A 24,337-nucleotide genomic window follows, 5' to 3' on the forward strand; every position below is an offset into this window, starting at 1 on the left:
TGATGCCCACCACTCCCCATGTCCTGGCAGCTCTCTGATCCAGCCTGGCACAGGCACATCCTCCAAGCAACAATGCCGCGAGGGTTGGAGTCAAGTTGTTTATTAGTCTCAGGAGGGGAGGGTGCAGCAGGGGTTCCCAGAGCGGCTGTCTCCACCTTGCTGCTACCCCTAGGGCACAGCACCCAGCAGGATGTGTTCCTGGTACCAGGGAAACTGCTGCCTACCTACAGTCTACGGGTCCAGCCCGGGAACTGCCCTCGGTGCGGATGCAGGAGCAGGCAGGGAGCAGAGCTAGAGCTGGTGTGGGCCCAGGCTGGGCTCTGCGGGCCAGGCGCTGGTGGGGGGCACAGTGCGGTACTTATCGATCACCTCCCGCAGCCCCTTGGAGAAGTGGAGATCAGCTCCCACGGTGAGGAATCCCTGTGAGGGGAGAGGAAGAGCACAGGGAGCCTGGCTGTGATGCGGGACCTGTGCCCACTGCGGGAGCCAGGGCTGGCCACATCCCACCACCTACCACGTGGTTGGTGACCACCTCCTTGGTGAAGTCTATGCCTTCGGGCAGTGGGATCTGCACCCCGTTTTTAGTCCTCTCTGTGGGGAAAGGAGGTGTGGTGAAGCTGGGTGCTGCTGCGCCCTGCTCCCTGCCCGGTGGGGTGCAGGCAGTGCCGGTGCCCTACCGTTAATGATGGGCATGATGGTCAACTGCAGCAGGGTCTTCAGGGGGGCCTGAAGTGAGAACAGCTGTGAAGAGAGGAGCATGGGTGAGTAGGGTGGCAGTGGCTGCAGACCTGCCTGAGCCGCAGGGCAGGGAGTGGGTGAGAAGAGAGACTCTGCACTGTGCAGCCCTCCCCAAGGCCCGACAGGGGCGCAGAAGCCCACTCACTGCCAGCGACTCCAGCGCCGACTGCTTGGAGTAGATGCGAAACCTGCAAGGAGAAAGCAATGTGAAGGAGCTGCTGCAGGGGGGTCCCCCCCCTCCCGGGGGGACCCTCCCACAGCCCCCACAGGACCCTAGCACAGGCCCTACCGTCTAAGGTCCAGCTGCATGCGCAGTGCTTTTCCTTGCAGGAACACCTTGGCACTCAGCTTGGTTTCCTAGGGGGGCAGAAGGCTGAACTGCAGCTGCCCAGGCTCTGGGCCACCAGAGCCTTCCCATACCATGTGGGAAAAGCTTTTGCCACGTGTGCCAGGTGGCTGCACGGGAAGCCTCAGCCACTGGCACCCCTCCCAGCACTCACCAGGACCATACTGGAGAGCTGCACAGCAGGGTGGCCCGGTGGCACCATAGAGATGTTGAGGAAGGCAGAGACGGAGACAGAGGTGCCCGAGGGTTTGATGGTGCAGCGTGGTGGAGCCGACACCTGGAGCAGCAGCTGCAGGGGAGCGTCCACGGTGGGGCTCTGCGGAGGGCAGATGAGAAACGGGCCACAGAGCCAGGCAGGGCTGTCCCCTGTCCCTCCTGCCCTGGATGCATGCTCCTCTCACCAGCATGAAGATGGTCCCAAAGAAGGTAGCTCTCAGCAAAACTTCCAGGTCCTTGGGTACCTGCAAGGAGGACAAACCACTGCAGGGTAAGCAATTAGTTGCCGTTGCTCCCAGCAGAGCTGCTCCCTGGGTGGCACCAGCCTCCCTGCCGCCTGGCAGCAGGCCCCTGCCCGTGCCAGCGGGGTGTGCTGCACCACGTTACCTTCTCTCCCTGGAGCCGTATGGCCAGCACGCCCGCCTGGAAGTACGCCTGCATGGCCGAGTCGAAGAAGTACTCGGAGAAGGCGACGTAGACCATGCGCTCGGTCTCCTTGATCACCGGCTCCACCGCGTGGTGCTCCAGCTCCTGGGCCTCTCTCATGCGGGGGAAGAACATGCCCTGTGACACGGACAGGAGACGTTTTTGCCACTGTAGCGTAGCCCACCCCCCGCCCACTCTGCCGTGCCCAGCGTGCAGGCTGGCACAGCTGCTCCTATGGGTGCTAGGAGGGTCGGCAGGGCAGGATCCAGCCTTCACCTTGAAGTCCAGGTCTAGAGTGTCTGTGGAGACAGATGGATCCTGCAGGAGGGAGTAGTCAATCCCAATGTGCTCATCCACGTAACTCCTCACTGCCAGGGAAGAGGTGCTGTGGTGTCTGAGCCTGTGGGCTGCCCAGCAGCCTGATGCCCAGCTCTGCCCTCCCCAGGGCAGCACTCACCAGGCACTGTGTCCAGCAAGGAGTTCAGCAGCACCAGGCTGGCATGTTCCAGGGATGGGCAGATCTGAAACGTGCAGGACTGGGCTAAGAGGAGAATTAATTCTAGGTCCATGTGAGGACCCGGACCCTCCTCCAAGCTCCCTGGGGTCAACCCCTCCTGCCAGGCTCCATCATCCAGCTCTCAGCCGTACCTGCTGGCTGAGTAGGTAGCGCATGCCGGTGACGATGAAGGTGCTCAGGAACTCATAGACCTTCCTGCAAGACACAGCAGCAGCTCTGTGCCCTGCCCTGCCCATCTGTGCCCGTGGCAGCACACAGCCCAGGCTGGTGCAGGAAGGGGGGTCAGGGCCCGGGGCACAGGCTGCGGTGGGGCCGGGCGTACCGGAGCGTGCCAGAGAAGCCTGCGTGCATCCTGGCAATGGAGGCTTCGCAGCTCATGTTGGAGATCTTCAGGCGCCCAGCCTGGTCCTTGGCCAGCTGCAGCACGGTGTGGATGTGGACGCCGTCCGCAGAGGCATTGATGGACCCAATGTCATAGCTGGAAGTGAGGGGAGCAGATCAGAGGAGCATGAAGCAGCTGCCAGCTCCAAGCACCCAGAGCAGAGGCAGTGGCCCAGCTGTGGGGCCAAGTGGTGCCCGAGGAGCAGGAGGCAACTCACAAGAACCAGTAGAGCAGCTGCCTGCGGAAGCGCAGGCTGATGGAGGCATTGTTGATGTTGAAGGCAAGGTGCTGCTGAGGCTGGAAGTGCAGGTCAGAGAGGGCCAGCTGCAGGTCTGTCACCTTGACCCTGCAGGGGAGAGAACGGAGAGGGTCAGACACACAGAGGGACACGAGAGCTGGGTGCAGAGGGGGCAGGCAGCACTCACTGGCTGATGTTGTAGTGGAACTGCCCCTCCTGCCCATGCAGGTCGGACACTGTGATGTTCTGCAGCTCCTGCTCCACGAAGCGCAGCCCCTCCTGCTTCACTGCAAAGCAAAGCCAGTCCAGGCTGGCTGCAGCCAGGCCCTGCCACTCTCCCAGCATTACCCTCCCGCAGTCAGCCCCCAGCTTCCTTCTCTCCCCAGTGCAGGGTTCCAACCACCAGCCTCATCCTGCTTGCAGACCCCAGGAGCAGTATCCTAACCTGCCCCTTAGCCAAGCCCCAGCAGCAGTGTCCCATCCAGCCCCTTACCCAGATCCAGCCCCTTGGCAGTTATCCGGATCCTGCAGCCGGGGTTGCTGTATGAGGCTGTCGCCAAGCAGGGCAGGAGGACGAGGAGGAGGCAGCTGCCGGCAGCCATCTCACACCTGGAGGGAACAGAATCAGCCCTGGAGTGGAACACGGGGACACCCCGAGAGGTGATGGCTGCTGCCCAGCTGCTCTCACAGCCCCGGGGACAAGGGATGGCCTGGAGGAACACCCCATGGTGCCACTGCTGCCCGCAGTCCAAAACCCCTGGTGCTGCCCTGAGCCTCACTGCCCGAACCTCCAGGGACCAGCAGCCCAAGCCCCCAGCACAGATCCAGTGGGGCCAAGAGAGTCTCATATCCCCAAAGCGGACTCTTGAGTCCCACCCCGCCCTGCACACACCCAGGACTGCTGCTCCAGCAGGGAACCCAGTGCCCCACGGAGAGGGAGGGGCACCCCACAGAGACGTGCTGCCTGCCTGCCCACGCTGGAGCTGGAGCCTCCATACCCACAGAGCTCCTGGCCAGACTGGGCTCCCCATGCAGTGCTGCCCCCCCCCCCCCGGTTCTCTTGGGGCAGGAGACCCTCCCCTCGGGCCTGGGATTCACCCCCGCAGTGGTGTCCCAGCCTGGGTACTCACGGTGAGGCTAGTGTGGTGAAGCTGAATCACATGAAAGAGGGAGGGAGGACACCAATAGCTCCAGGAGATTCTTCTGAGCTGGAGGAGGTTCTCCTGCCTTTATATATCCCCCCAGCTGCCACTCCTTGTGAGCCCACAGCTGGGAGGAGACAGCAGGATGGGACGGGGAGGATGCCGATCTCCAGCAGGCTGAGTCCCGGCCGCTTGCCAGCACGGGCAGAGGCTCAGCGAGTGGCTCACTCCGGGCTGCTCACGCAGCCTTCCCCTGCCAGCGCAAACACAGCTCCCCACATCCTGCAGGCAGCCACGCTCCATGTCCCGGGGCCGCCCGGGAGTGCTCAGCCCTGCAAGGGGCACACATGCAGACCGAGGCTGAGGGGTTGCCCATGTCAGGCAGCTCTCCCCAGTCAGTGTTGTGAAACTGGTGCCAAGCCCCTCCAGCCCCCTGCTGCCAGCTCCAGCCCTGCTTGCAGGGTGTGCACCCAGGACAGGGGTGCTGATGGAGGCTGGTTTGTGCCTACTTGTGACATGAACCCCTGGCAGAGAAAGTGCCAGATGCTCAACCCTGCTCCAACAGCCACTGACACAACCTGGGCAGTTTGGGGTCTGCAGGATGAGTCTCTCTGCCTGGACTCGCTCAGCTGGCTGCTGGCAGCCTGACAGGCACCAGGGTTCACAGCACTGTGAGTGGTGCTGGCCAGTTGCCCCCAGCAGTGCCCACGCTGGGGGGGGCATCCATCCCACCCTTGCTAGCACCAATCGTGGAGGGGACATGCAGCTCCTCAGGCCAGGGCTTCCTCCCAGAGGGCTCTCAGCAAGTGTGGGCACTCAGCCACGGGGCTGCCCCTGCCCTCACCACCCCCTTTGGCTGCTTGACCTTCCTCACCCGAGTATGGAGGTTTTGCAGCCCCCTCTCATATCAGCCCACGCGGAAAGGGGCTGGTGTGAGCCAGCACTTCGTGCTCCAGGCAGTTCTCAGCTCTGTGGGGCAGCAAAGCCAGCATGGGGCTCGTGTGCCAGACGCTGGGAGCCTCAGGAGCCTGAGTGCTTACACAGCACTTACCCTCCAGAATTGCTTTGCCAGCAGCAGCTCATCACACTGACCCCAGTGCCCTCGGAGCAGAGGGCAGGACTTCGAGACTGAGCAGGTCAAGCTGCTGTTTGGGAAGACAGGAAGCTCCTGGGGAAGCTGGGCAGTGGGGACACTCTGGAGGCAAAGGGCAGGAAAGGGCCCCACGGCTTCCTGCAGCCCTCTCCGAAAACTGGCTGAGCCCAGCAGGCACAGGGCACAGTAACTGTGACCCCCACGTCCCCCTGCGGCCTTCTGCCCGTGCTGCATGCATGTAGGTGGCTCTGGCAGCAGCAGCAGCCAATCTCAAGGCAAGGGAATGATCCCTGCGGACGGTGGAGGCATGTGGCTGCCCATCTCGGTGCCCGGGTGGGCATGGGGCAGGCACACAGCTGGGCACACCCCAGCAGTAACCATCCCACCGCACACAGCCGCTGCTCACCACAGCAGCTGCGCTCTGCCTGCCTTGCTCCACAGGCCAGGTCCTGCCCTGAGCGGAGAGGGCTCAGCAGGACAGCGAGGAGCTGCCCCAGGGGAGCTTCTGCAGCCACCTCTAAGGCAGGGATTGTCCTCTGCAGTGGGGAAGCCACACCTTGAGTGCTGGCCTCTTCTTGGCCCCTCACTCCAACAGGGACAGTGAGGGGCTGGAGCAGGTCCAGAGAAGGGCAACAGAGCTGAGGAAGGGTCTGGAGAGCAGGGCTGGGGAGGAGCAGCTGAGGGAGCTGGGGATGGGCAGCCTGCAGAAGAGGAGGCTGAGGGCAGAGCTCACTGCTGTGGGGGTTGGACTCTTCTCCAAAGGAACAAGTGACAGGACAGGATGACACAGCCTCAGGGAAGGTTTGGGTTGGACATGAGGAACCAGTTTCTTCCCCCAAAGGGCGAAGGTCTGGCCGTGGCTGCCCAGGGCAGCGGTGGAGTTTCTGCCCCTGGAAGGCTCTTAAAGCCACGGCGATGTGCTGCGAAGGACATGGCTTAGTGGGGCCCGGCGGCGCTGGGCTGAGGGCGGCACTCGGGGACTTCAAAGGCTTCCTCTCCACTGAAGGAGTCCATCACAGCCCCAGGGCTACCGGCGGCCCAGTGGGTGGCCAGCTGCTAGGGGCTGGCCTGCGGGCTAAGGCGTGGGCCGGGAGCGGAGGCAGCCCGCTGAGGGCACCCAGCTGCGCCGCTGCCGCCGGCACATCAATGCACTGCCGCCACCGCAGCAGCCCTCGGGCCCGGCCGCCCGCTCCGCCCCGGCGCCGCTGCACTTCAAAGGCCCCTTTGGTGAGCTCCGCTTGCGGCCGCGCCCTACCGCTGACGGGAACCGCCCGCGGCGGGCGGGCAGGCAGGGCCGCAGCGACAGAGCTGCGCGGCCCGAAATAGCGGCGGCGGCAGGGGCCACCTAGGGACGGCCGCGGCCGTGCCCACAGCGCGGCGGCAGGGCTGCGCCGCACCAACGACGGCGGCGGGCCGAGGGCGCAGCTCTGCGCGGGCGCAAGCGGCCCCGGCGGCCCGGGAGCGGGCTCGGCGCAGGCGCGGCGGGCGGGGCGCGGCGGGAGCGCGCATGGGCCGAGCGGCGGCGCCTGCGCACTGCTCAGGGCGGGGCGGCCCCGCGCATGCGCCCCGGCGGCCCGCGGCCCCGGCGCAAGATGGCGGCGGTGGGGCGGGCGAGGCGGAGGTGGGGCGGCGGCGGGAGACACAGCGGTGCCCGGTGCCTGCAGCCCCCGACCTCACGCCCAGGTAAGCGGCGCTGCCGCGCGGCCCGCGTCTGCTCTGGGTGGGGAGGAGGAGGGCGACAGGGCGGGCGGCGTCCCGGCGGGCGGCGGAGGGGAGGCGGTGCAGGCCCGCGGCCGCCATCTTAGAGCGCCACCGCCGCACACCGCTGCCCCCGCCGCGCTCACTCCCGCTGCCCTCCCGCTGCCCTCCCGCTGCCTCCGCCGCGCTCCCGCTGCCTCCGCCGCCTCGCTGTCGCCGCCGCGCCTGCGCTCGGCCCGCGGCTCCTCCCCCGCGGCGCGCCGTAACCGGCTCTGTCTCCGCAGCGGCCCCCGCGGGCCAGGCGCGGGACGCCCCGCTATGAGGATGCGGCCCCGGCGCGCCAGCGGCGAGCACGGAGTGACGGCCACGCGTCCCGCCACCGTAAGTACTCGCCTTCCCAGAGACGGGGCCGCCGCTTAGGCCGTGCCCCCGGACTCCTCCCGTCCAGCCTGCAGACTTGTCGCCGCCGCCGCCTCCGCTCCGCACTCGTTGAGCCCTGTTGCCCGTGGCTGCCCGCCTGTCCCGGCCCGTCGCGCCGAGGAGCACCGTCCAGTCACCGCCTCGGGGAGGGAGACTCCGGGAGCTGCCGCCGTGCTGCCCGCGCTTCCCCTCGGTCCCCGCACGCCTGCGTGCTGCCTCGGGAGCTCCGCGCTCTGCGCAGCGCTTGTCCCGCCTAGCCGGCTCCCGGGAAACGGAGCGGTGCCGGTGGCAGGAGGTAGGGGCCAGGCCCCCGGCCGCCTGGAGCTGCCCAGTGCTGGGATGAGGGAGAACCTTGCCGGGTGCTGGGGGGCTGCCCCTGCGCTCCTCTGTCAGCCTTTGCCGTTGTCCCGTGTAAAACCCTGCGTCGGTGGAATGGACACAAACGACGCTGCCGCTCGCTGTGCTTCCTTGCTCCGTGTCCGCTTCCCCGTGCCGTGGGCTCTGGTTGTGCCCCAGGGCTGGGAGCATTCTGGGCAGGGTCAGCGCTGCCGTGCCAGGGAGGACTGAACACATCAGCACGTCTCTAGACCAGCACCTCAGCCGCCGCCGTGTCCCTGTCACTGAGCCTCCGTGCTAGTTACACGACAGCAGAGCTCTGTCTGCCAGCATCCCTGGTAGTTTGATTTTTTCCCTTTTCCCAGACTTGGAGGTACTTGGACTTAACTCTCAACAGCACTGTCAAGTGAGAAAGCTTCCTTCCTGCTTCCGCCACTGTAGTTTACCCACAGAGGGGAGAAGGCAGGGCCGGTGAGCCCTGTTTGACAGCTGATGTGAGCCGTCAGGGCTCTAGGAAGATCTTGATGCCCAGCACTGCCTGTAACTCTTACATACATCCTCAGCTCTGGTCTTGCCAGCACGTGCCAGTTCTGCTTATAAAGTGCTGCTTGTACCCTGCAGGACACATCAGCCACAGCATGTGCAAACAAGCTTTTAACTTAAGGAGAGGCCCAAAACATCCTTCCCAAGCTGCTGCATCTGCAGTGCTGCCCTTGCCCTGCAGCCCTGAGCACCCAGCTCTGCTGTGCTTTGTGATGACCCCAGCATGGGTCTGGTCTGGGTTATCCCTGCTGCCGTGCTGGGCTGACCTTGCTGCCGTTCTGGCTGGTGAGGTGACTGTAGAGGGCACAGCAGGGTTGGAGTTCAGGAGGAAGTGTGAGTAAACAAACATTGCACAACTCTCCTCTGCTGCACGACTGAGCTGTGGCCCCAGTGGCACTGGGGCTCTGCAGCAGGTGCTCAACCTGTGGCTTGGTTGTTGCCTCCTCCTCCTGTCCAGGGTCCGAAGTTCCCAGTCTCCAGTGTCCCACAGTGTTGCTCACCCTGGCTGGAAGGATAGGAGTGTCTTCCATGAGGCTGAAGGGGTCAAGTTCCTCAGCCTCAGTCTGTGCCACACTCGTTCCACAAGCAGTACTGGAGATCCCTCAGCCAGTCCCTGCTAGTTCTGGATCACTCTTGGCTCCTGCCACCCTGCTCCTCTGAAACAGGCAGTGGAGATTTATGAGCAGGAAGGGGAGGGAAGGGGAATAAATCCCAGAAACTACAAACCAAAGCTGAGTTTTTACTGAAGAAATGGTCCTCAGGGGAGCTGGCTGCTGGGGCAGTCTGGTGTCCAGTTAAAAACCACGCTTCCGTGCTGCTGCCACCACACCTGGTGTGCTGTGGGGTGTTTTCCGGAGCCTGAGCAGAGCTAAGTAACCGAGGGAGGTGATAATTTATGCAAAGTGCCTGCTTTGCCCCCAGCTCCCTGCCACTGTGCTTAGGGCTGCGAGAGAGAAGCAGTCTGCAGCGTCAGAAACTTCCCCGGGGGACACGGTGACTAAGGGAGGGAAAGCCTGGCACTTCCTCCAGCTGCCAGCATTAAACTGTGATTAAGAGGAGCTTTTATTGTTCCGGCAGCTCTTTGCATAACTCTTGTTATGCAGATGAAGAAGTAGGAAAGGTTCCAGCAGCCGCTGAGGCCTCGCAGCCAGTCTTGAGCCAAGGGGGAGAATTCAGGGGTTACTGGCTGGCCTGTGGCTCTGAACTGGAGGCTGTTGCTGGTGAGGCTCTGGGGCTGCTTTACAGAGCAGGAGGGTTGCATTGGAAGCCTTCTGTTTAAGTTGGGGGTGTGAGTGTTGGTGGAACCTGTCTCAGGGCAGCAGCGCTGGGTGGTCCCTGCACACAAAGGGGTGTGTGTCCCTGTACATGTCCTGCTGCCTGGCACCAGGCACTGCGCTGCTAGGAGGCATCTGGCTGAGCTTTGGAGTGCTGGCCTGAAGAGCTCCCTAGCTGGGTATGTGAGGAGAACAGGCACTGGGCAGGGCTCAGGAGCTTGGTGTGTCCCTGTTGCAGCCCTTTAGCTGCCAGAGGGAGCTCCTGGCGCTGCAGCCGAGCGGGCCCCGTACCTCTGGGGTCTCTGCCTGCTCTGACTCGGGGTTTGTGTCTTTTCTAGAGCAGCTGCTGAGAAATGGCCAATGAGAATCACGGAAGCCCTGCGGAGGAAGCGTCTCTCATGAGTCACTCACCTGGCACCTCCAACCAGAACCAGCCCAGCTCCCCCAAACCCATGCGCCTGGTGCAGGACCTGCCAGGTACTGAGGCTGCCCTGGGCAACCCCTGCCCGAGGCTCTGCAGGGCCCTGGCAGCCAGGAAAGGGGACGAGGGGAGGTGACTCTGGTGTCTCTGTGCCGTGGCAGTCCTGGGGAGCTGTGGGGCTGTTGGTCAGGGCTGCTCTGCTGACCCCTGGCTGTCTTCCCAGATGAGCTGGTGCAGGCTGGCTGGGAGAAGTGCTGGAGCAAGCGGGAGAATCGCCCCTACTACTTCAACCGCTTCACCAATCAGTCCCTGTGGGAGATGCCTGTCTTGGGTCAGCACGATGTCATTGTAAGTCAGCACTCCCCTCCGGGGCACTGCCCACGCTGGCATGTTCTACCGGGGCAGAGCCTGCGGTGGTCTCCTGGGCTTCAGACTGCATGTGCAGAGGGTCTTCTCTGCCCTCAGAGCTCCTTGCCAAGCCTGCTCTCTGTCTTACTTCTGAGGAGAGGCTCCTTAGCTGCACGCTGAGGCAGTGCTGTGCCAGGTGGAAATTCTCAGCCTGGGCAAGTTGTGTTCCATTTCCTCATCTAAGTCTTAAAAACCCCAAACAGACACAGGTCTAGAAAATAATGTTTTAGCTTTATGCATCTGGCGAGTGTTGGTGTCTGTAGTCCCACCCTCAGGTGAGCCTGGGGTGGTGGAATGGGCAGTGAAGAAGGTTTGTCTCCTTCGCTCTGGTGGAGGCAGGGAGCTGACCTGTGTCTCTCTTGCTGTTTGGACCCCAGTCAGACCCACTGGGACTGAACGCAGCTCCCATGCCGCTGGAGGGTGGAGTGATTGACACCTCTGCGGAGAGCAAGCAGAGGAAGAGGAGGTTCTCTGAGGAGGTTCCAGCCGGTGGCAACAGTGTCAAAAAGCCTAAGGTGGGTTTGGTGCTGTGAAACAAATGGGCTTAAGGATGAGGTTCAAGTTGAAATCGAGGGGGTCTGAAGCTTGGGCCTGGCTTGGTTTCAGCTCTGCAAGGTCAGGCCACCCCTGACTTAGACTGTGACACTTGGAAGCTACAGAATTGGCTGCAGACTCAGGTCCTGCTGAGTTGTCCTTGCTCCCAGCCTAAGCTGGAGTGTGGGAGTTAGGAGATAGGACTGAGGAGCACAGCAGCTCCCACCTTAACTCGTGCCAGCAGCAGGCAGAACATGCTCCCGGGCTGGGAACAGCCTTTGCCTGGCTCTGCAGGGCAGTAATTTCCTCTGTTCCGTGTCCAGGCGGATGTCCCGGGGAATGCAGCTGCCCAGCCGGTGCCCAGCTCTCCCAGCGTGCCTGGCAGCTCTGTCCTGAAGGCATGGTGTGTCTCGCCCGAGGACAAGCAGCAGGCAGCTCTCCTGCGACCAACCGAGTGAGTTGTCTCCAGCTGGCTTTTGGTGGCAGAAAGGGACCCCTGGCTTCCCTGATGTCTCTGGGGAAGAACCTGAGGGATGTGACCCCTCCAGCTACCTTTGCAAGGAGTCTTGATGGTTCAGTTTGTGGCTGGTGAAAGCCCAAGGGAGATCTGCTTTAGGGGTGGTATTTCAAAACTCAGTAAGAGTCTGGCCACGCTGGTGGCATTTGCTTCTGCTGCAGGGTGTACTGGGACCTGGACATCCAGACAAATGCAGTGATTAAGCAGAGAGCACCCTCAGAAGTGCTTTCTCCACACCCCGAGGTGGAGCTGCTGCGGTCCCAGCTCATTCTGAAGCTGCGGCAGCATTACCGTGAGCTCTGCCAGCAGAGGGAAGGTGAGTTCCTGCTGGGCTCCCCTGCTATGTCCTCTGGGGCCTGCAGTGCTGTACTCCTCCTCCTGGCTTACCTCTGTCCTGTCCTCGATGTCTGCTGGTGGTGGTTGTGATCTCTCTGGTGTCAGTTGTGAACTCATTGGGCTGGACTCCAGTGGGATCATCCTTACCAGAATTCCTGGGCATCTCTTCATCATGTTGATGAGACCCTTCTGTGCTTCTCCAGGGATTGATCCCCCAAGGGAGTCCTTTAACCGATGGATGCTGGAGAGGAAGGTGGTTGATAAAGGCACAGATCCTCTTTTGCCCAGTGACTGCGAGCCAGTAGTGTCTCCTTCCATGTTCAGAGAGATCATGAATGACATTCCCATCAGGTATCATGCAGAGCAGGCCTGGGCTGCTTTTGTCTTGGTCTGGCCCAGGGATTTAGCTGCTGCCATTCTGGGCTTTGCCTTCTGATGAGCTGATGGGATGCTGGTGGGGTCAGGCGTGGGAGCTGGACCTGCCTTCCTGGCAGCTGTGGAGCTGATGTGTGTGGCTGTGACCTTCCTCAGGCTGTCCAGAATCAAGTTCCGGGAGGAAGCCAAGAGGCTGCTCTTCAAGTACGCCGAGGCTGCCAAGCGACTCATCGAGTCCAGGTGCGAGCTGCTCTCCCGGTGGGAGGGGCTGCTGCATCGCTCCTTACTCAGTGCCTCATTCATCAGCTTACTGAGGGGGGCAAGGCTGGCACTGTGCAGAGGGAAACAGTGGTGCTGGAGCAGGCAGCTTCTGGTGGTCCTGTTCCAGCGAAATCAGTGTGCGGAAGCAGGGTGGGACCCTGTGAAACACTGTGCAGGAAGTGCCTCCTGCCACTTGTCCTTGAGTGAAGAACAGGAGTGTCTGGGCAGGCACTGCTACTGGAGAGCAGCAAGCTTAGAACTGTTTTTTATTAGCCCACCTGTGGTGTTTCTGGCCAGTTCTGCGCCAGGATGGAATTGGAGAAGAGCCTTGTAGGAGAGCTAGACACTCGTTAGCAGGGGAGTTCTCTGAGAGCCACAGGATGCCAGCAGCAGCTGTGCTTGAAAAGCAGAGGCGAGGTCAGAATGGGCTCTTCCTGTGAGCAAAAGGCTTCACCTGCCTCTGTGGGAGCAGGTTTGGAGGGACCACAGTAGTCCTGAGATGTGGAAGTGTCTGGGAGGAGGCCTGAAGGAGAGTGGCAGCGCTGGGCCTTGGTGAAGTGCCTCTGTCTGCGTTCCCCTGCTGATGGGAAGCAGCCACGGTGGGATGGAGACTGCCGTGCAGCCTTGGATTCAGTCTTGCTGCTCCGTTCCACACAGGAGTGCTTCACCAGACAGCAGGAAGGTGGTGAAGTGGAACGTGGAGGACACCTTCAGTTGGCTGCGACGGGACCACTCTGCTTCCAAGGAGGACTACATGGTCTGTATGCCCCTGCTTGTGCAGGGGGTGCAGGGGCTTGGGAGGGAAGTGGATGGGGAACGCTGGTGCCACACGAAGGTCTTCCTGCCGCGGGCTGCTGTCGCCTCCTTTGGCTGTGTGAAGTAGCAGCCACAGCAGCGTGGGCCCCGCGGGCCTCGTGGGGGCGCTGCTGTAGGGACTCTGCTGCCTCCCACAGGACCGCTTGGAGCACCTGCGCAAGCAGTGCGGCCCCCACGTGTCTGCAGCAGCCAAGGACTCTGTGGAAGGCATCTGCAGCAAGATTTACTACATCTCCCTGGAGTACGTCAAGCGGATCCGGGAGAAGCACCTCGCCATCCTCAAGGAGAACAACATCTCTGGTGGGTGCTGCAGCTGCCAGCGGGGCTCTGGCAGTCAGCAGTGGCCAGCTGGGGACAGGTGACAGCTGGCAGTCACACAAATGCCTGTCCAGTGGACAGGTGTCTTGGCAGCACATGGCACAAGCAGGGATGCAAGCAGCTTGCTGGGAGCATACCATGCTGAGCAGGGCACTGGCTGGTCCCCTCGGAGCATCCTTTTCTCTCTGCTGCTTTGAGTGGCCGGGGACAGGTGACAGTCCCCTCCCCAGTGCTGAGGGCTCTCTCCTCCTTGTGTTCTCCATTGCCATGCTTCTTGGTTCTGAGCAGCTCCTGCACTCCTCTGCCTCTCTGCACCTCACTGTGCATCCTTCTTCCTGTCCCAGCAGGCATTTGTGTTCCTTCATCCTTCTCTGTTCTCTCTTGTCTGCACTTCTGCCTCTGGCCACCTTCTGCCCTGATCTCTGCTGCTGTCCTCACCACCATTCTGCAGTCCTTTCCCAGCTCTGCTCACACTCCCCTCGGACCTCAGGGCCTGCCATCTGCTACTTAGGTCAGCTTTTGTCTTCCCACCTGACTGAGTCTCTGATGTTTTCTGACTGGTTGTTCCTGTGAGCTCTCTTTTCCTGCTGGACCTGCTGTCAGTGATGGGTAACTGCGAGGTGACAGGAAGGTTCCTTTGGCTCCCGCACTTGACAGCCTGGGAATATTGGTTGTGCTTTGGATGAGCTTGGGTTTGGCTGAAGCGAGGACAGCAGCAGTGCGAAAGGCTTTGCTGGTCTAGGATGCGCCTCATGGTGCTGGGGTGGCAGAGTGCAGTTTGCAGTGAGCTGGGGAATGGAACCACAGAATTAACCGGGCTGGAAAAGACCTCTGAGGTCGAGTCCAATTTGTCACCTAACCCTTCTAATTAACCAACCCCTGGCACTAAGTGCCTCGTGTAGCCTCTTCTGAAACACCTCCAGGGTTGGGGAATCCACCACCTCCCTGAGCAGCCCGTTCCAATGCCAATCACTCTTGCTGTGAAGAACTTCTTCCTAACATCCAGCCTGAACCTGCCCTGCCACAGATTGAGGCTGTGTCCTCTTGTTCTGTCCCTGAGTGCCTGGCAGCAGAGCCCAACCCCACCTGGCTACAGCCTCCCTGCAGGCAGCTGCAGACAGCAATGAGCTCTGCCCTGAGCCTCCTCTTCTGCAGGCTGCACACCCCCAGCTCCCTCAGCCTCTCCTCTCAGGGCTGCACTCCAGGCTCCTCCCCAGCCTTGCTGCCCTTCTCTGGAGAATGTCTCCTGTCTGTGCTCTGGCAGTGGATGATGGAATCAGTTTGGGGAATCAGCTCTGGACCTAGGCAGCTCTCTTGAGATCTGTGAGGGACACCGCAGTGGTTTGGGAGGACCTCTCTGCTCTTTAGCCCTGATCCTACCGCTGCATGTTTTGAGGTGAAGGAAGATCTGTCCCAAACGTCCCAGGGTTATTCCAACCAGAGCCTTTCTCTTTGTTTTGTGTAGCTGAGGTGGAAGCCCCTGAGGTCCAGGACAGGCTGGTGTATTGCTACCCAGTGAGGTTGGCCATCCCCTCGCCACCGCTGCCCAGCGTGGAGATGCACATGGAGAACAACGTGGCCTGCGTGCGCTACAAGGGCGAGATGGTCAAAGTCAGCCGCAACTACTTCAGCAAGCTGGTACGGGCTGGGGCTGGCACTGCTCCTGGGTTGGGCTGCCACTGCTGCCTGCCCTGCTGAGGCTGCCCTGAGAGCAGCAGAAGTGAGGACTGCTGCTGCTGAGACGGGCTGGGAGCACCCTCAGGATGCTGTGCTGCAGAAGCAGTTGTGCTGGCAGCGAGGCAGCACTGCTGGCCTGCTCCTTTGAATCATGCTGGTCAAGAGCTGCTGGTTCGGTCGTGGTGGGAGCAGCTCTGCACAGAGCCTCCCCACCTCCTTATCACCTGTGCCACTCCTGTTTGTGTTTGCTGGTGGTTAATGACCAGGCTTTGTCTTCCAGTGGCTGCTCTATCGGTACAGCTGCATCGATGACTCTGGCTTTGAGAAGTTTCTGCCCAGGGTTTGGTGCCTTCTCCGTCGCTATCAGGTACAGTCTCCTCAGAGCTGTGCCCCAGAAAGCCTTAGAGATAGCAAGGAGATAAAGGTTCTGCTGAAGGCATCAAGGTCTTCGCTCCAGGGCAAGTCCACAGCTTCGGGAGCCTGATGCAAAACCGGGCTTAAAAGCTGCTGTTGTTTTGGGAGAGGCCTGTGGGGAGTTTTTGTGACCTTGCCAGGAGACCCTGAGGGGATAAAGATAAACGTTTATGAAAGAGACTTTCAGTAGTTCCTGACTGTGGGGCCCAGCTGAGGGCTGTGGAAATGGACACTTGGTTTGTAGGGCCTCGGCTGGGTGAGGCACTTAAAGAGCATTCCTGGGTACATGCAGGGCATCTAGAGGAGTCTGAGGAAGGCTGAGGGGGCTTTGTGTCCCCAGAGAAGTGCATGGCAGAGGCCCTGGGCCTGTGGTGAGTGGTGGAAGCAGTGGGCACTCACCAGGCTTTGCTCCCGCAGATGATGTTCGGCGTGGGGCTGTACGAGGGGACTGGGCTGCAGGGGGCACTGCCTGTGCACGTCTTCGAGGCCCTCCACAAGCTCTTCGGAGTGAGCTTTGAGTGCTTTGCCTCGCCCCTGAACTGCTACTTCAAGCAGTACTGCTCGGCCTTCCTGGACACAGACGGGTATTTCGGATCCAGGGGGTGAGTCCCCTGCCCTGCCACGGGGCTGGCTGGGTGCACCTGGAGTGGGCTGGAGCATCTGCTCAGGAGAGTGTGACCTCAGGGCTGCCTGAAGACAGTGAGTGGGCACAGGCTGGCTGTAGGACCAGCAGCACTGTGCTGTTAGCCTGGGTAGAGAATCTGCTCCCCACAGTGCTGTGGTTCATGGGTCTGCCAGTGCTGCCCTGGTGCTGGAGTGGGAGAGCTGGGTCCTGGAGCAGCCAGCTGGGCTCAGAGTCACCGTTGGTGACAGCAGCTGGGGTGTGCCTCTCAAGACCAGTCACAGAATCCCTAAATCTCAGCATGTCTGAGAGGGACCTCTGGAGCTCACCCAGTCCAACCCCCCTGCTAAAGCAGGATACCCACAGGAGCTTGCTCAGGATCACAATGTCCAGGGGAGGTTGGAAGCTCTCCAGAGAGACCTGCTCCAGGGCTCTGCACCCTCACAGCAAAGAAGTTTCTCCATTTCAGATGGAACCTCCTGGGTTCCCGTTTGTGCCCATTGCCCCTTGCCCTGTCATTGGGCACCTCTGAGAAGAGCCTGCCCCCATCCTCTTGCTCCCTGCCCTTCATCTCTTGCTGAGCATCTGGAGGTTCTGCTGGAAGTGGCAGGCTCTGTGCTGCTGGATGCTGAGCCTGAGTGTGTGGCTGCCCCTTCTGAGGGCATGGATGTCTGGAGGTGAGAGAATTGGGAGTTCTTCCTCCCTGATGGGTGTCTTTTCCTCTTTCCTCCAGCCCCTGCCTGGATTTCTTCCCTATAAGTGGCTCTTTTGAGGCAAATCCTCCGTTCTGTGAGGAGCTGATGGATGCCATGGTCTCCCACTTCGAGGTATATTCTCCCCTGGGTAGCTGTGGTCAATCCTCTCCTCCCTGCTTCCCACACGCCCTCTGGCAGGGCTGTGGTGCAGAAGGCAGAGGGTGGCTGCTGCAGCTCTGGAAGCAGAAGTGTTTCCACAGTGAAACGTTGCTCAGCTGACCTTGAGCTCCTTCATTTTCTTGCTGGTCTAGAAACTGCTGGAGAGCTCCAGCGAGCCTCTGTCCTTCATCGTCTTCATCCCCGAGTGGCGAGACCCCCCCACGCCGGCGCTCACCCGCATGGAGCAGAGCAAGTTCAAGCGCCACCAGCTGGTCCTGCCAGCCTTCGACCACGAGTACCGCAGCGGCTCGCAGCACATCTGCAAGAAGTAGGCTTTGGTCCCAGCTCCTCCTGGGAATGAAGGCTGTGGCAGAAATAATCCAGGCTAGACTGGCTGGGAACTGGGGAGCAGTGGCATGTGGGCACTGGGATTTCTCAGATGGGCAAAGGCAGCATTGAGGACTCCTCCTTTTGTTACTGCTGAGGTGTTCCAGTGACAAAAGCTGGTGGGTGAGGTGTGCTTGGTGCAAGTCCTGGCTGAGCAGTTCACACCTGGTGCTGTGGTCTCCCCTGTGCCCTCTGCCAGCCCTTCTATCTGGTGAGCCAGCCCTGCCAAATCCACAACATCTTGGTGTCACTCGGAGAAGCAGGATATGCTGGAGGTGTCTTAGTCTTAGCACAGCAAGCTGGATGTGGTCTCCTGGCCAGGCAGCAAGGTTAGGCAACTGATGGCTCACTGTGACAAGTTCCCTTCTGCAGGGGCAGCAATGTCCCAGCAGGTGCTGGTGGAGGGCTGTGGTAATGCAGCATTAGCTCCACTCCTCAGAGCTCGGGAGCCTTTGCCAGGGCTCAGCCTGTGCCCTGAGCTGCCTGATGCTGCTCTGCTCAACTCGGAGGAGAGAGGGAAGAGGACCTTATGCTAAGCACTGTGCAGGGGAGGAGGTCAGGGTGCAGTGTGTGGCTGGGCAGGAGGGCTGGGTGGGGGATGCTGCTGAGTGCCTCTTGTCTTCCCCTGCAGAGAGGAGATGTACTACAAGGCCGTGCACAACACTGCCGTGCTCTTCCTGCAGAACAGTGCCGGCTTCGCCAAGTGGGAGCCCACACCGGAGCGGCTGCAGGAGCTCGTGGCAGCCTACAAGCATTCAGGACGGACCCTCAGCTCTTCCTCCTCCTCCTCATCCTCCTCATCCTCCTCCTCCTCTTCCACGGCAGACAAGGAGCGGGAGCTGAGCCGAGAGCAGAGCAGCAGCCGGGAGACCAATCCCAACTAGGGAGCAGAGGTGCGAGGCAGCAGGGCAGGCGCTGCAGCCCGAGGAGCTGAGGCTACGCCGGGATGGTGCAGGGACTGCTGGCAGCGCGGTGCCACCGCAGGACTCTTGGCAGCAGCTCCTTCCTCTGCGAACTGCACGCCCGGGGCGGCCGGAGCAGCCGGCGGGCACCGGAGGAGGCTCAGCCGCGGCTCGGCAAAGGGCACGCGGCACGGCAGGAGGAGCTGGCAGCCCCTTCGACGCCAGGGCGCCCAGACAAGGGTCAGCCGGAGCTGGGGCGCAGGCGCGGGCAGACAGACGGCAGGACAGGCGGAGGGACAGGTGGATGGCAAGCGCGAAGCGCCGCAGCCCCGCGCCGGCGGGAGAAGGACGGGCAGAGCCCGGGGGCTCCTGCGTCGGGCCCGGCCCCGGCCCCGTGTCCATATGTAAATAGCTGTGTCGGCGGCACCGCGCTCCGGCAGCGCCGCTCCCATCCCATCCGTGGTTGTTTCCCACCCGTGTGAGTCCCGTGCTGGCCGCCGCTGCGCCCGTGGAGGGCAGGGGCGGGGGGCGCCGGCCGGGCTGTACAGATGTTGTTGCAGCTGTTTTGTAGTCGTTGTGGTTTTTACGCGGAGCCCCCGGGCTGTGTTTCCCCTCCCTGGGTTGTGTTTTGTAAGGTTAATTTAACACCGCTAACCATTTTATTACTTTTACCCAGAAGAGCAAAGTCTATTTTTGATTTCTGTTTCCTAGTTTTTAGGGACATTAAAAACCAGCCGAGAGCTCTGCCCCTCTGTGCCCTTCCTTCTCTCCTCAGGGGCTGTGCCCGCCCCCTGCCCTCGCCCCCACCTGAAAGGAGGATGCCAGGGGTCTGTCCGGGAGCCCGGATCCGCCCTGCTCCATGTTGCTGCTTCCTCCTGCTGAGTGTTTTTACTAACAGCTGCTGTGAACAGCCCAGGGCAGCCTGACCAGCACCAACTTGGTTCCCTGTCTGGTTCACACCATGCAGAATTTGGCTTCTCACCCTCACCACAGCCCTCTGAGAAGTGCCAGCAGCTGCCCTTGCCCTCAGCCTCCTCAGGGCAGGACAAGGCAGCTTCTCCTTGCTGGGCCTCTGATCAGGGGCTCTCCAGGCCACTCTTCCCCATGGAGGGTGGCCCAGGCTGAGCTGTGTTCTGGGTCCAGCCTCACCAGCGCAGAGCCACAAATGGTGTGGTGGTAAGAGCCAGTCCCTGGGGGTTCTGCAGGGCCTCTCCAAGTGCAGCCCTTCCCCAGCTGGCAGGGTCTTGCTCCAGCTTCCAGCCATTGATCTCCTCCTGTCCTTGCTGCTGGATTCAAGAATTCCCACCCATTACCTCCCATCTCTTCTGGCTGACCAGGTGAGGGTGGCTCTGGGGGCTGGGATAATTCTCTGACACAGTTTTCTGGGCTTTGAGAGTTTCCTCAGCTTTCCCTCTGCAGCCTGCTCTGCCTGCAGCCAGGCTGGTGTGACCCAGGGTGGGCCAGCAGTGCCTGCATCCCCCTACCCTGCGGACCAGCGGTCCTGGCACAGTTCACACAGGCTGTGAGGTATCTCAAAGCCAGGATGTGAGTCTTGGGCTGAGGTTGCACATGTGGCACCCTGGACTGGCAGCATTGTGCCAGTGCTATGTGGTGGGCAGAAGCAGCCCAGCCCCACGTGCTCTTGGCATCTCCACAGCTCTCCAGGGATGCTTTCAACAGTAGACAAGATCATTGATGTCCTTCAGTGGGACTCAGCTGGGAGCTCTGGCAGTGAGATCAGCATTTTGAAAGTCTTTCTTCCCCTTCAGCCACTGTTCCAAGACAGAGCAGGCAGCTGCTGAGTTGCAGCTGGGCACAGACACTGGCACCTGGCAGCCTCAGCAAGTCAGCATGGTCAGTCTGCCCTCATCACGCCCTTTGCCTCTCTCCCAGGCCCTACCCAGTTGCCTTGTTAAGCGTTTCATTGCCCTGAGCTTGCAGGTGGCCAAGAAACCCTCTGGGGTGGCTGTGGCTCTGTAGCAGCTTGCTCAGATGGATGAAGCAAGAGGTGGTAGAAGCAGAGTGCCAGGCTGCACACAGCAGGTTTCACAGGGCATTCCCATCAGCCCAGGGCACCCTTGTCAGCCTGGTGCCAAGGCCCTTCCCACCAAGACTCAGCAATGGCCAACCCCACAGTGCCCTGGCAGTACCAAACTGAGCCTGTCCGAGGGCAATGCCCAAGGCCAGGTTGAGCCATGGGGAAGGCTGCAGTGGTGGAAGGTCTGAATGGGGCTGGGGAGGCTGAGGTCACAGCAGGAGCTGGATGGTGCCTGGCCCCTGGAATAGAGGCTCTGATGGTTTGACCTAAAGGGGTCTTCACTCATGCTGCCCACCCCCAGCTGCAGCCCCAAGGGGCTGCTCTGGAGAGGGATGGAGCCATTGCCCCACCCTAGGGCCCTCAGGGTGCGTGCAGTAGGCACCTGGCTGCTCCTGGGGCTCAGGGAATAGGGCAAGGCCCTGCCTGGAAGGAAAGAACTATTTCCTTGTTAACTGGCACAGCTCAGTGTCCTGTGCCCTGAGGGGGCTGAGGGCAGCAAGGTGTGAGCCTGTCACGGAGAGGATCTGAACACCCTCACACTGCCTGGGCTCAAGCATGTCCCTGGGTGGACTGTGACTGTGTGAGGTGCCCACTGCTGGGTGATTGCTGCTGCTCTCTGGCCTGGCAGCACAGGGAGAGAGGTTTGTCCTGTCCATGATGGGAAGGAACAAGCACTGCCAACCTACCTTCAGCCCTAGGGAGGTCGCTTGTGGCTGCTGCCCTCGGGGCTGCTGGAAACATTTCTGCCAGGGCTTCAGCGGCCCGGGGGTGGATCTGGCACAGACTAGAGAGATCCAGCTGCATAGAGTGACATGCCAAGGGCTTGGCCATAGTCAGCCTGGTTCTGGCAAGTGCTGTGGCTCCCAGGTGTCTGCTGATCCTGGTTCCCCAGGTACAGGGGTGAGGTGAGGTGTCCAGGCATGCACTGAGTGGTATTGACCCCCCAAGGTGCCCACTGTTGTCGGTGGTGTGTGGGCCCTCCTCATTGACCCTTCATGCCAGGAGCAGCTTCTCTCCCCGGGGCCAAGCAAAAGCCCGAGGAGTCAGAGGGTCTGCCCGAGCTGGAGGCACCTTCAGGCCCCTGCTCTGCAGCTGCCCTGCCTGCCCGGCCAGGGGCTGCAGAGCTCCAGGGACCACCGGGCAGTGAAGGAGCATCCTCGGGGTGCCCGGGGTCAGAGTGGCAGCAGGAACCTACACCGACCCACCGTGCACTGCTGCTGCATCCCGGCTGTGCCCCGCAGAGCGACTGGCCCCGATCCTGCCCCGTCTGGGCTCCGCACAGCACCGGCAGCGGCACCGGCAGCCGCAGCGGTCGAGCATCCTCCTCCGGCTCGCCGTTGCCAGGCCAACGCCGCGGGGATGCCGCCGGCCCCTGCGCCGGGGCGGCCTCCGCAGCGCGGCGGGCACCGCGTCCCAGCCCACTCCATGGGACTCCCGGGACCCCGGGTATCTACCCACGGCCACCGACCGCCCTGGAGCCCCAGCGGAGAGCAGGTACCAGACAGGGAGCTGATGTCGGGAAGGTCGTTCCGGAGCTCGGGAGCGGGAGGGTGGTGCGGGAGGGGAGTCCCGGCAGCCGCAGAGCCTGTGTCCGGTGCCAGCTCGCCCCGGGGAAGCCGTTGTCACGGAAAAGGTCGACCAGCGCCCACCTGGGAGCTGGGCCCCCACCCTGCAGCCGGGCCCGTTTCTTGCTCCCACTCACCCAGGGACAGGGGAGAGGCCCCGGAGCAGCGGTAGCAGCCGGTGGTCAGAGCTGGTCCCGGGAGGAGGGGTGCAGCCCGTGCCAGTCTTCTTCGCCCTCCGCCCTCTGCCGGGGAGCCTCGGGGTCCTCAGGAGCATGCCCAGGGGGTGCAGCGGGGCCAAAGAACCTGCCCCTCAGCCCCCGTTCACAGCCCCTTCTCTGTGTCCCCAGCCCCCCAGCAACCCGCCGGGAGCATGGCCCAGCCGGACAGCGAGCAGGGGCTGCAGGCAGTGCCCCCCGAGCTGGACTGCACCATCTGCTACAGCCGCTATGATGCCCGCGCCCGCAGACCCAAACTGCTCCTCTGCGGCCATCGCCTCTGTACCAGGTGCCTGCACAAGATGGTGGCACTGGGGGACACGTCGCCCCACCAGCTGCGCTGCCCCTTCTGCCGCCAGCACAGCCCGGTGCCCGGCGGGGACGTGCAGCGGCTGCAGGACGATGGTGAGGCGCTGGCATTGCTGACGGGCGCTGAGAGGCCCAAGAAGCAAGGTCCCTCCCGATCCCCTGAGGTCCTGCTCTGTCCCAGTGTGCTGGAGCCTGCACCTGGCCCTGATTGCTTGGTCGTCACCATCCTGGAGGTGCCCGAGGACGTGGCCCTGCCAGAGAGTTTGAACGGGATGGAGGTGGTGCGGCTGTACCGCCCTGACAGCCTGGTCATGCTGCCCTGCCATGGCCCCGGGCAGAAGTGCCGCTCCTGGGGCTGGCAAGCAGTCCCCCACTTCATCCTGGGCGTCCTCTGCCTGCTCTATTTCAGCTCCCTGCCCTTTGGCATCTACCTCCTGCTCATCGAGCACCACAGCCTGGGCATTGTCCTGGTCAGCCTCGTGCCCGCTACTCTCCTCCTCTGCATCGTCTACAGCCTCTGCCAGTGCCTGTGCCGGGAGGTCTTTGGGTTCCCCCACTCCTGACCCTGCACAGCCCAGCCCTGTGCCCGCACAGCTGTGGCTTCGGGCACCTCCGAGCATTGTCCCTCGGGTGGAGGTGTTCGCCGTGGCTGAGCCACAACATGGAGACCTGCCTGGGCTACGGGGAGATGCTTGGTGCCTGTTGGCTTCCCAGGCAGAAGAGCTCCAGCTTTGCCAAGTGAGAGCCCACGCCAGAGTGGTTGCAGGAGCTCCTTGCAGCCTTCAAGGGATCAGGTCAGCCCTTCAGCTCCTCCTCATCTTCCTCCAGAAACAGAGATGCGCTGGGCTGAGAGCAAAGCAGCAACCAAGGGACAGATTCCACCCAAGGACGTGTGGATGCTTGGTGCTGCGGCCGGGGGCGCCCTGGCCGCTGGACACTGCCCAGCGCCGGCGGGAGAGGGACGGGCAGAGCCCGGGGGCTCCTGTGGCCGGCCCGGCCACGGCCTCGTGTCCGTATGTAGATAGCTGTGTCCGCGGCACCGCGTTCTGGCAACGCCGCTCCCATTCCACCCGCGGCTGTTTCCCACCCGTGTGAGTCTCGTGCTGGCCTCTGATGTGTCCGTGGAAGGCGGGGGGGGTGGGGGGTGGGTGTCGGCTGGAGTGTACAGATGTTGTTGCAGCTGTTTGGCAGTCTTCACGCAGAGCCCCCAGGCTTTATCTAAACTCCTTGGGTTGTGCTGTGCAAGGACTCGTTTGGCCCCAGGACCTTTTAATTCCTTTCATCAAGCCGAGCACAGTCTGACCTCCGCCTCCTGGTTCTTAGGGACATCCGAAGCAGCCTATGCCTGCGTTCCAGCCTTCCCGGGGCTACTGATCCCTGCTCCCCTTCCCGGAGTCGCCTCTGGCTGCATTACCACCCTGGGGCTGCACAGAGCCACCAGCTTGGCCTTGGGAAATAGAGGAGTGGGGGAGTGGGGGATGGTCTGCGCCTGACTCTTGCAACGAGTGTCTGGGCACTGCTGCTGTGTCCCACACCCACTGTGTGCCATGCTCCCTGCATGTCCTGTGTGTCTTTTTCCCAGCGTGTCCCTCCCGAGTCTGTCCCACAGCACAGGGCTGTGACAGTCCCACACCCAGTTCTTTGCCCCAGGAGCGACCCTGCATGTCCGGGGAGGAAGCATCAGGAAGGCACCAAAGCAGGCGGAGGAGCTGTCTCGGGGACCAAGGGCTCTAAATCCCGTGAAACCTGGCTGGGCACCCAGGGGCATCCTGCTTCAGGGAGAGGAGGCAGTGGAGATGCCCTTCTCCCCTCCAGCCCTCCCTACACCCCCACCAGCATGCCCACCGCCCCACTGGCAGCCCCACCTCAGACAGGCAACACCAGGAGGTCCAAGACAGTCACATTTATTAGTGCCCTGTGTCTCTCCCTGCCATTCTCCTCGTTCTCAGGCAGTCTTCAGGTCCTGTCACTATCCCTGTCCCTGGCACAAGGCTGTGCC

The 24,337-nt window shown here is 62.0% G+C and overlaps 3 protein-coding genes across 7 annotated transcripts; 2 read left to right on the forward strand and 1 right to left on the reverse strand.

Moving 5' to 3' along the window:
• Positions 1-84: 84 nt before the first annotated feature.
• Positions 85-7,280, reverse strand: PLTP (phospholipid transfer protein). 2 transcript variants are annotated; one of them, XM_064167979.1, is made up of 18 exons: positions 7,190-7,280; positions 5,057-5,200; positions 3,994-4,337; positions 3,357-3,472; positions 3,051-3,150; positions 2,843-2,971; positions 2,566-2,721; positions 2,375-2,438; positions 2,184-2,247; positions 2,003-2,094; positions 1,688-1,864; positions 1,486-1,545; positions 1,239-1,400; positions 1,028-1,095; positions 884-926; positions 678-741; positions 515-591; positions 85-420 (listed from the first exon to the last, which is right to left on the reverse strand). In XM_064167979.1, exons 4-18 carry the CDS (start codon positions 3,463-3,465, stop codon positions 292-294), a joined length of 1,494 nt encoding a protein of 497 aa, XP_064024049.1. In that variant the 5' UTR covers positions 3,466-3,472; positions 3,994-4,337; positions 5,057-5,200; positions 7,190-7,280; the 3' UTR covers positions 85-291. The 2 variants fall into 2 exon arrangements, with proteins under 2 accessions (XP_064024049.1, XP_064024050.1); XM_064167980.1 differs by lacking the exons at positions 5,057-5,200; positions 7,190-7,280 and having other exon boundaries at positions 3,994-4,417.
• Positions 6,679-18,951, forward strand: PCIF1 (phosphorylated CTD interacting factor 1). 4 transcript variants are annotated; one of them, XM_064167970.1, is made up of 17 exons: positions 6,679-6,781; positions 7,081-7,177; positions 9,708-9,846; positions 10,014-10,138; positions 10,576-10,713; positions 11,056-11,186; positions 11,411-11,565; positions 11,789-11,936; positions 12,117-12,200; positions 12,879-12,978; positions 13,175-13,337; positions 14,821-14,993; positions 15,313-15,399; positions 15,864-16,048; positions 16,802-16,895; positions 17,075-17,250; positions 17,941-18,951. In XM_064167970.1, the coding sequence occupies exons 3-17, from the start codon at positions 9,723-9,725 to the stop codon at positions 18,191-18,193; spliced, it is 2,136 nt and encodes a 711-aa protein (XP_064024040.1). In that variant the 5' UTR covers positions 6,679-6,781; positions 7,081-7,177; positions 9,708-9,722; the 3' UTR covers positions 18,194-18,951. The 4 variants fall into 4 exon arrangements, with proteins under 4 accessions (XP_064024040.1, XP_064024042.1, XP_064024039.1 ...); XM_064167972.1 differs by having other exon boundaries at positions 9,713-9,846; XM_064167969.1 differs by lacking the exons at positions 6,679-6,781; positions 7,081-7,177 and adding an exon at positions 7,427-7,511.
• Positions 18,952-21,580: 2,629 nt separating this feature from the next.
• Positions 21,581-23,586, forward strand: LOC135188151 (E3 ubiquitin-protein ligase RNF182-like). Its single transcript, XM_064167437.1, has 2 exons — positions 21,581-21,743; positions 22,162-23,586. The coding sequence occupies exon 2, from the start codon at positions 22,185-22,187 to the stop codon at positions 22,899-22,901; it is 717 nt and encodes a 238-aa protein (XP_064023507.1). The 5' UTR covers positions 21,581-21,743; positions 22,162-22,184; the 3' UTR covers positions 22,902-23,586.
• The last annotated feature ends 751 nt before the right edge of the window (positions 23,587-24,337 follow it).

This window comes from Pogoniulus pusillus, chromosome 29 (genome assembly GCF_015220805.1).
Source record: "Pogoniulus pusillus isolate bPogPus1 chromosome 29, bPogPus1.pri, whole genome shotgun sequence".
Taxonomy (NCBI): domain Eukaryota; kingdom Metazoa; phylum Chordata; class Aves; order Piciformes; family Lybiidae; genus Pogoniulus; species Pogoniulus pusillus.

Coding starts and splice junctions, on each gene's coding strand:
- PCIF1 (XM_064167970.1), top strand. CDS start 9,723: ATGGCCAATGAGAATCACGGAAGCCCTGCGGAGGAAGCGTCTCTCATG. Junction 12,201..12,878: donor AAGCGACTCATCGAGTCCAG/GTGCGAGCTGCT, acceptor CGTTCCACACAG/GAGTGCTTCACCAGACAGCA. Junction 15,400..15,863: donor GCCTTCTCCGTCGCTATCAG/GTACAGTCTCCT, acceptor TTGCTCCCGCAG/ATGATGTTCGGCGTGGGGCT.
- LOC135188151 (XM_064167437.1), top strand. CDS start 22,185: ATGGCCCAGCCGGACAGCGAGCAGGGGCTGCAGGCAGTGCCCCCCGAG.
- PLTP (XM_064167979.1), bottom strand. CDS start 3,465: ATGGCTGCCGGCAGCTGCCTCCTCCTCGTCCTCCTGCCCTGCTTGGCG. Junction 1,546..1,687: donor TACGGCTCCAGGGAGAGAAG/GTAACGTGGTGC, acceptor TCCTCCTTGCAG/GTACCCAAGGACCTGGAAGT. Junction 1,096..1,238: donor AGCTCTCCAGTATGGTCCTG/GTGAGTGCTGGG, acceptor CTGCCCCCCTAG/GAAACCAAGCTGAGTGCCAA.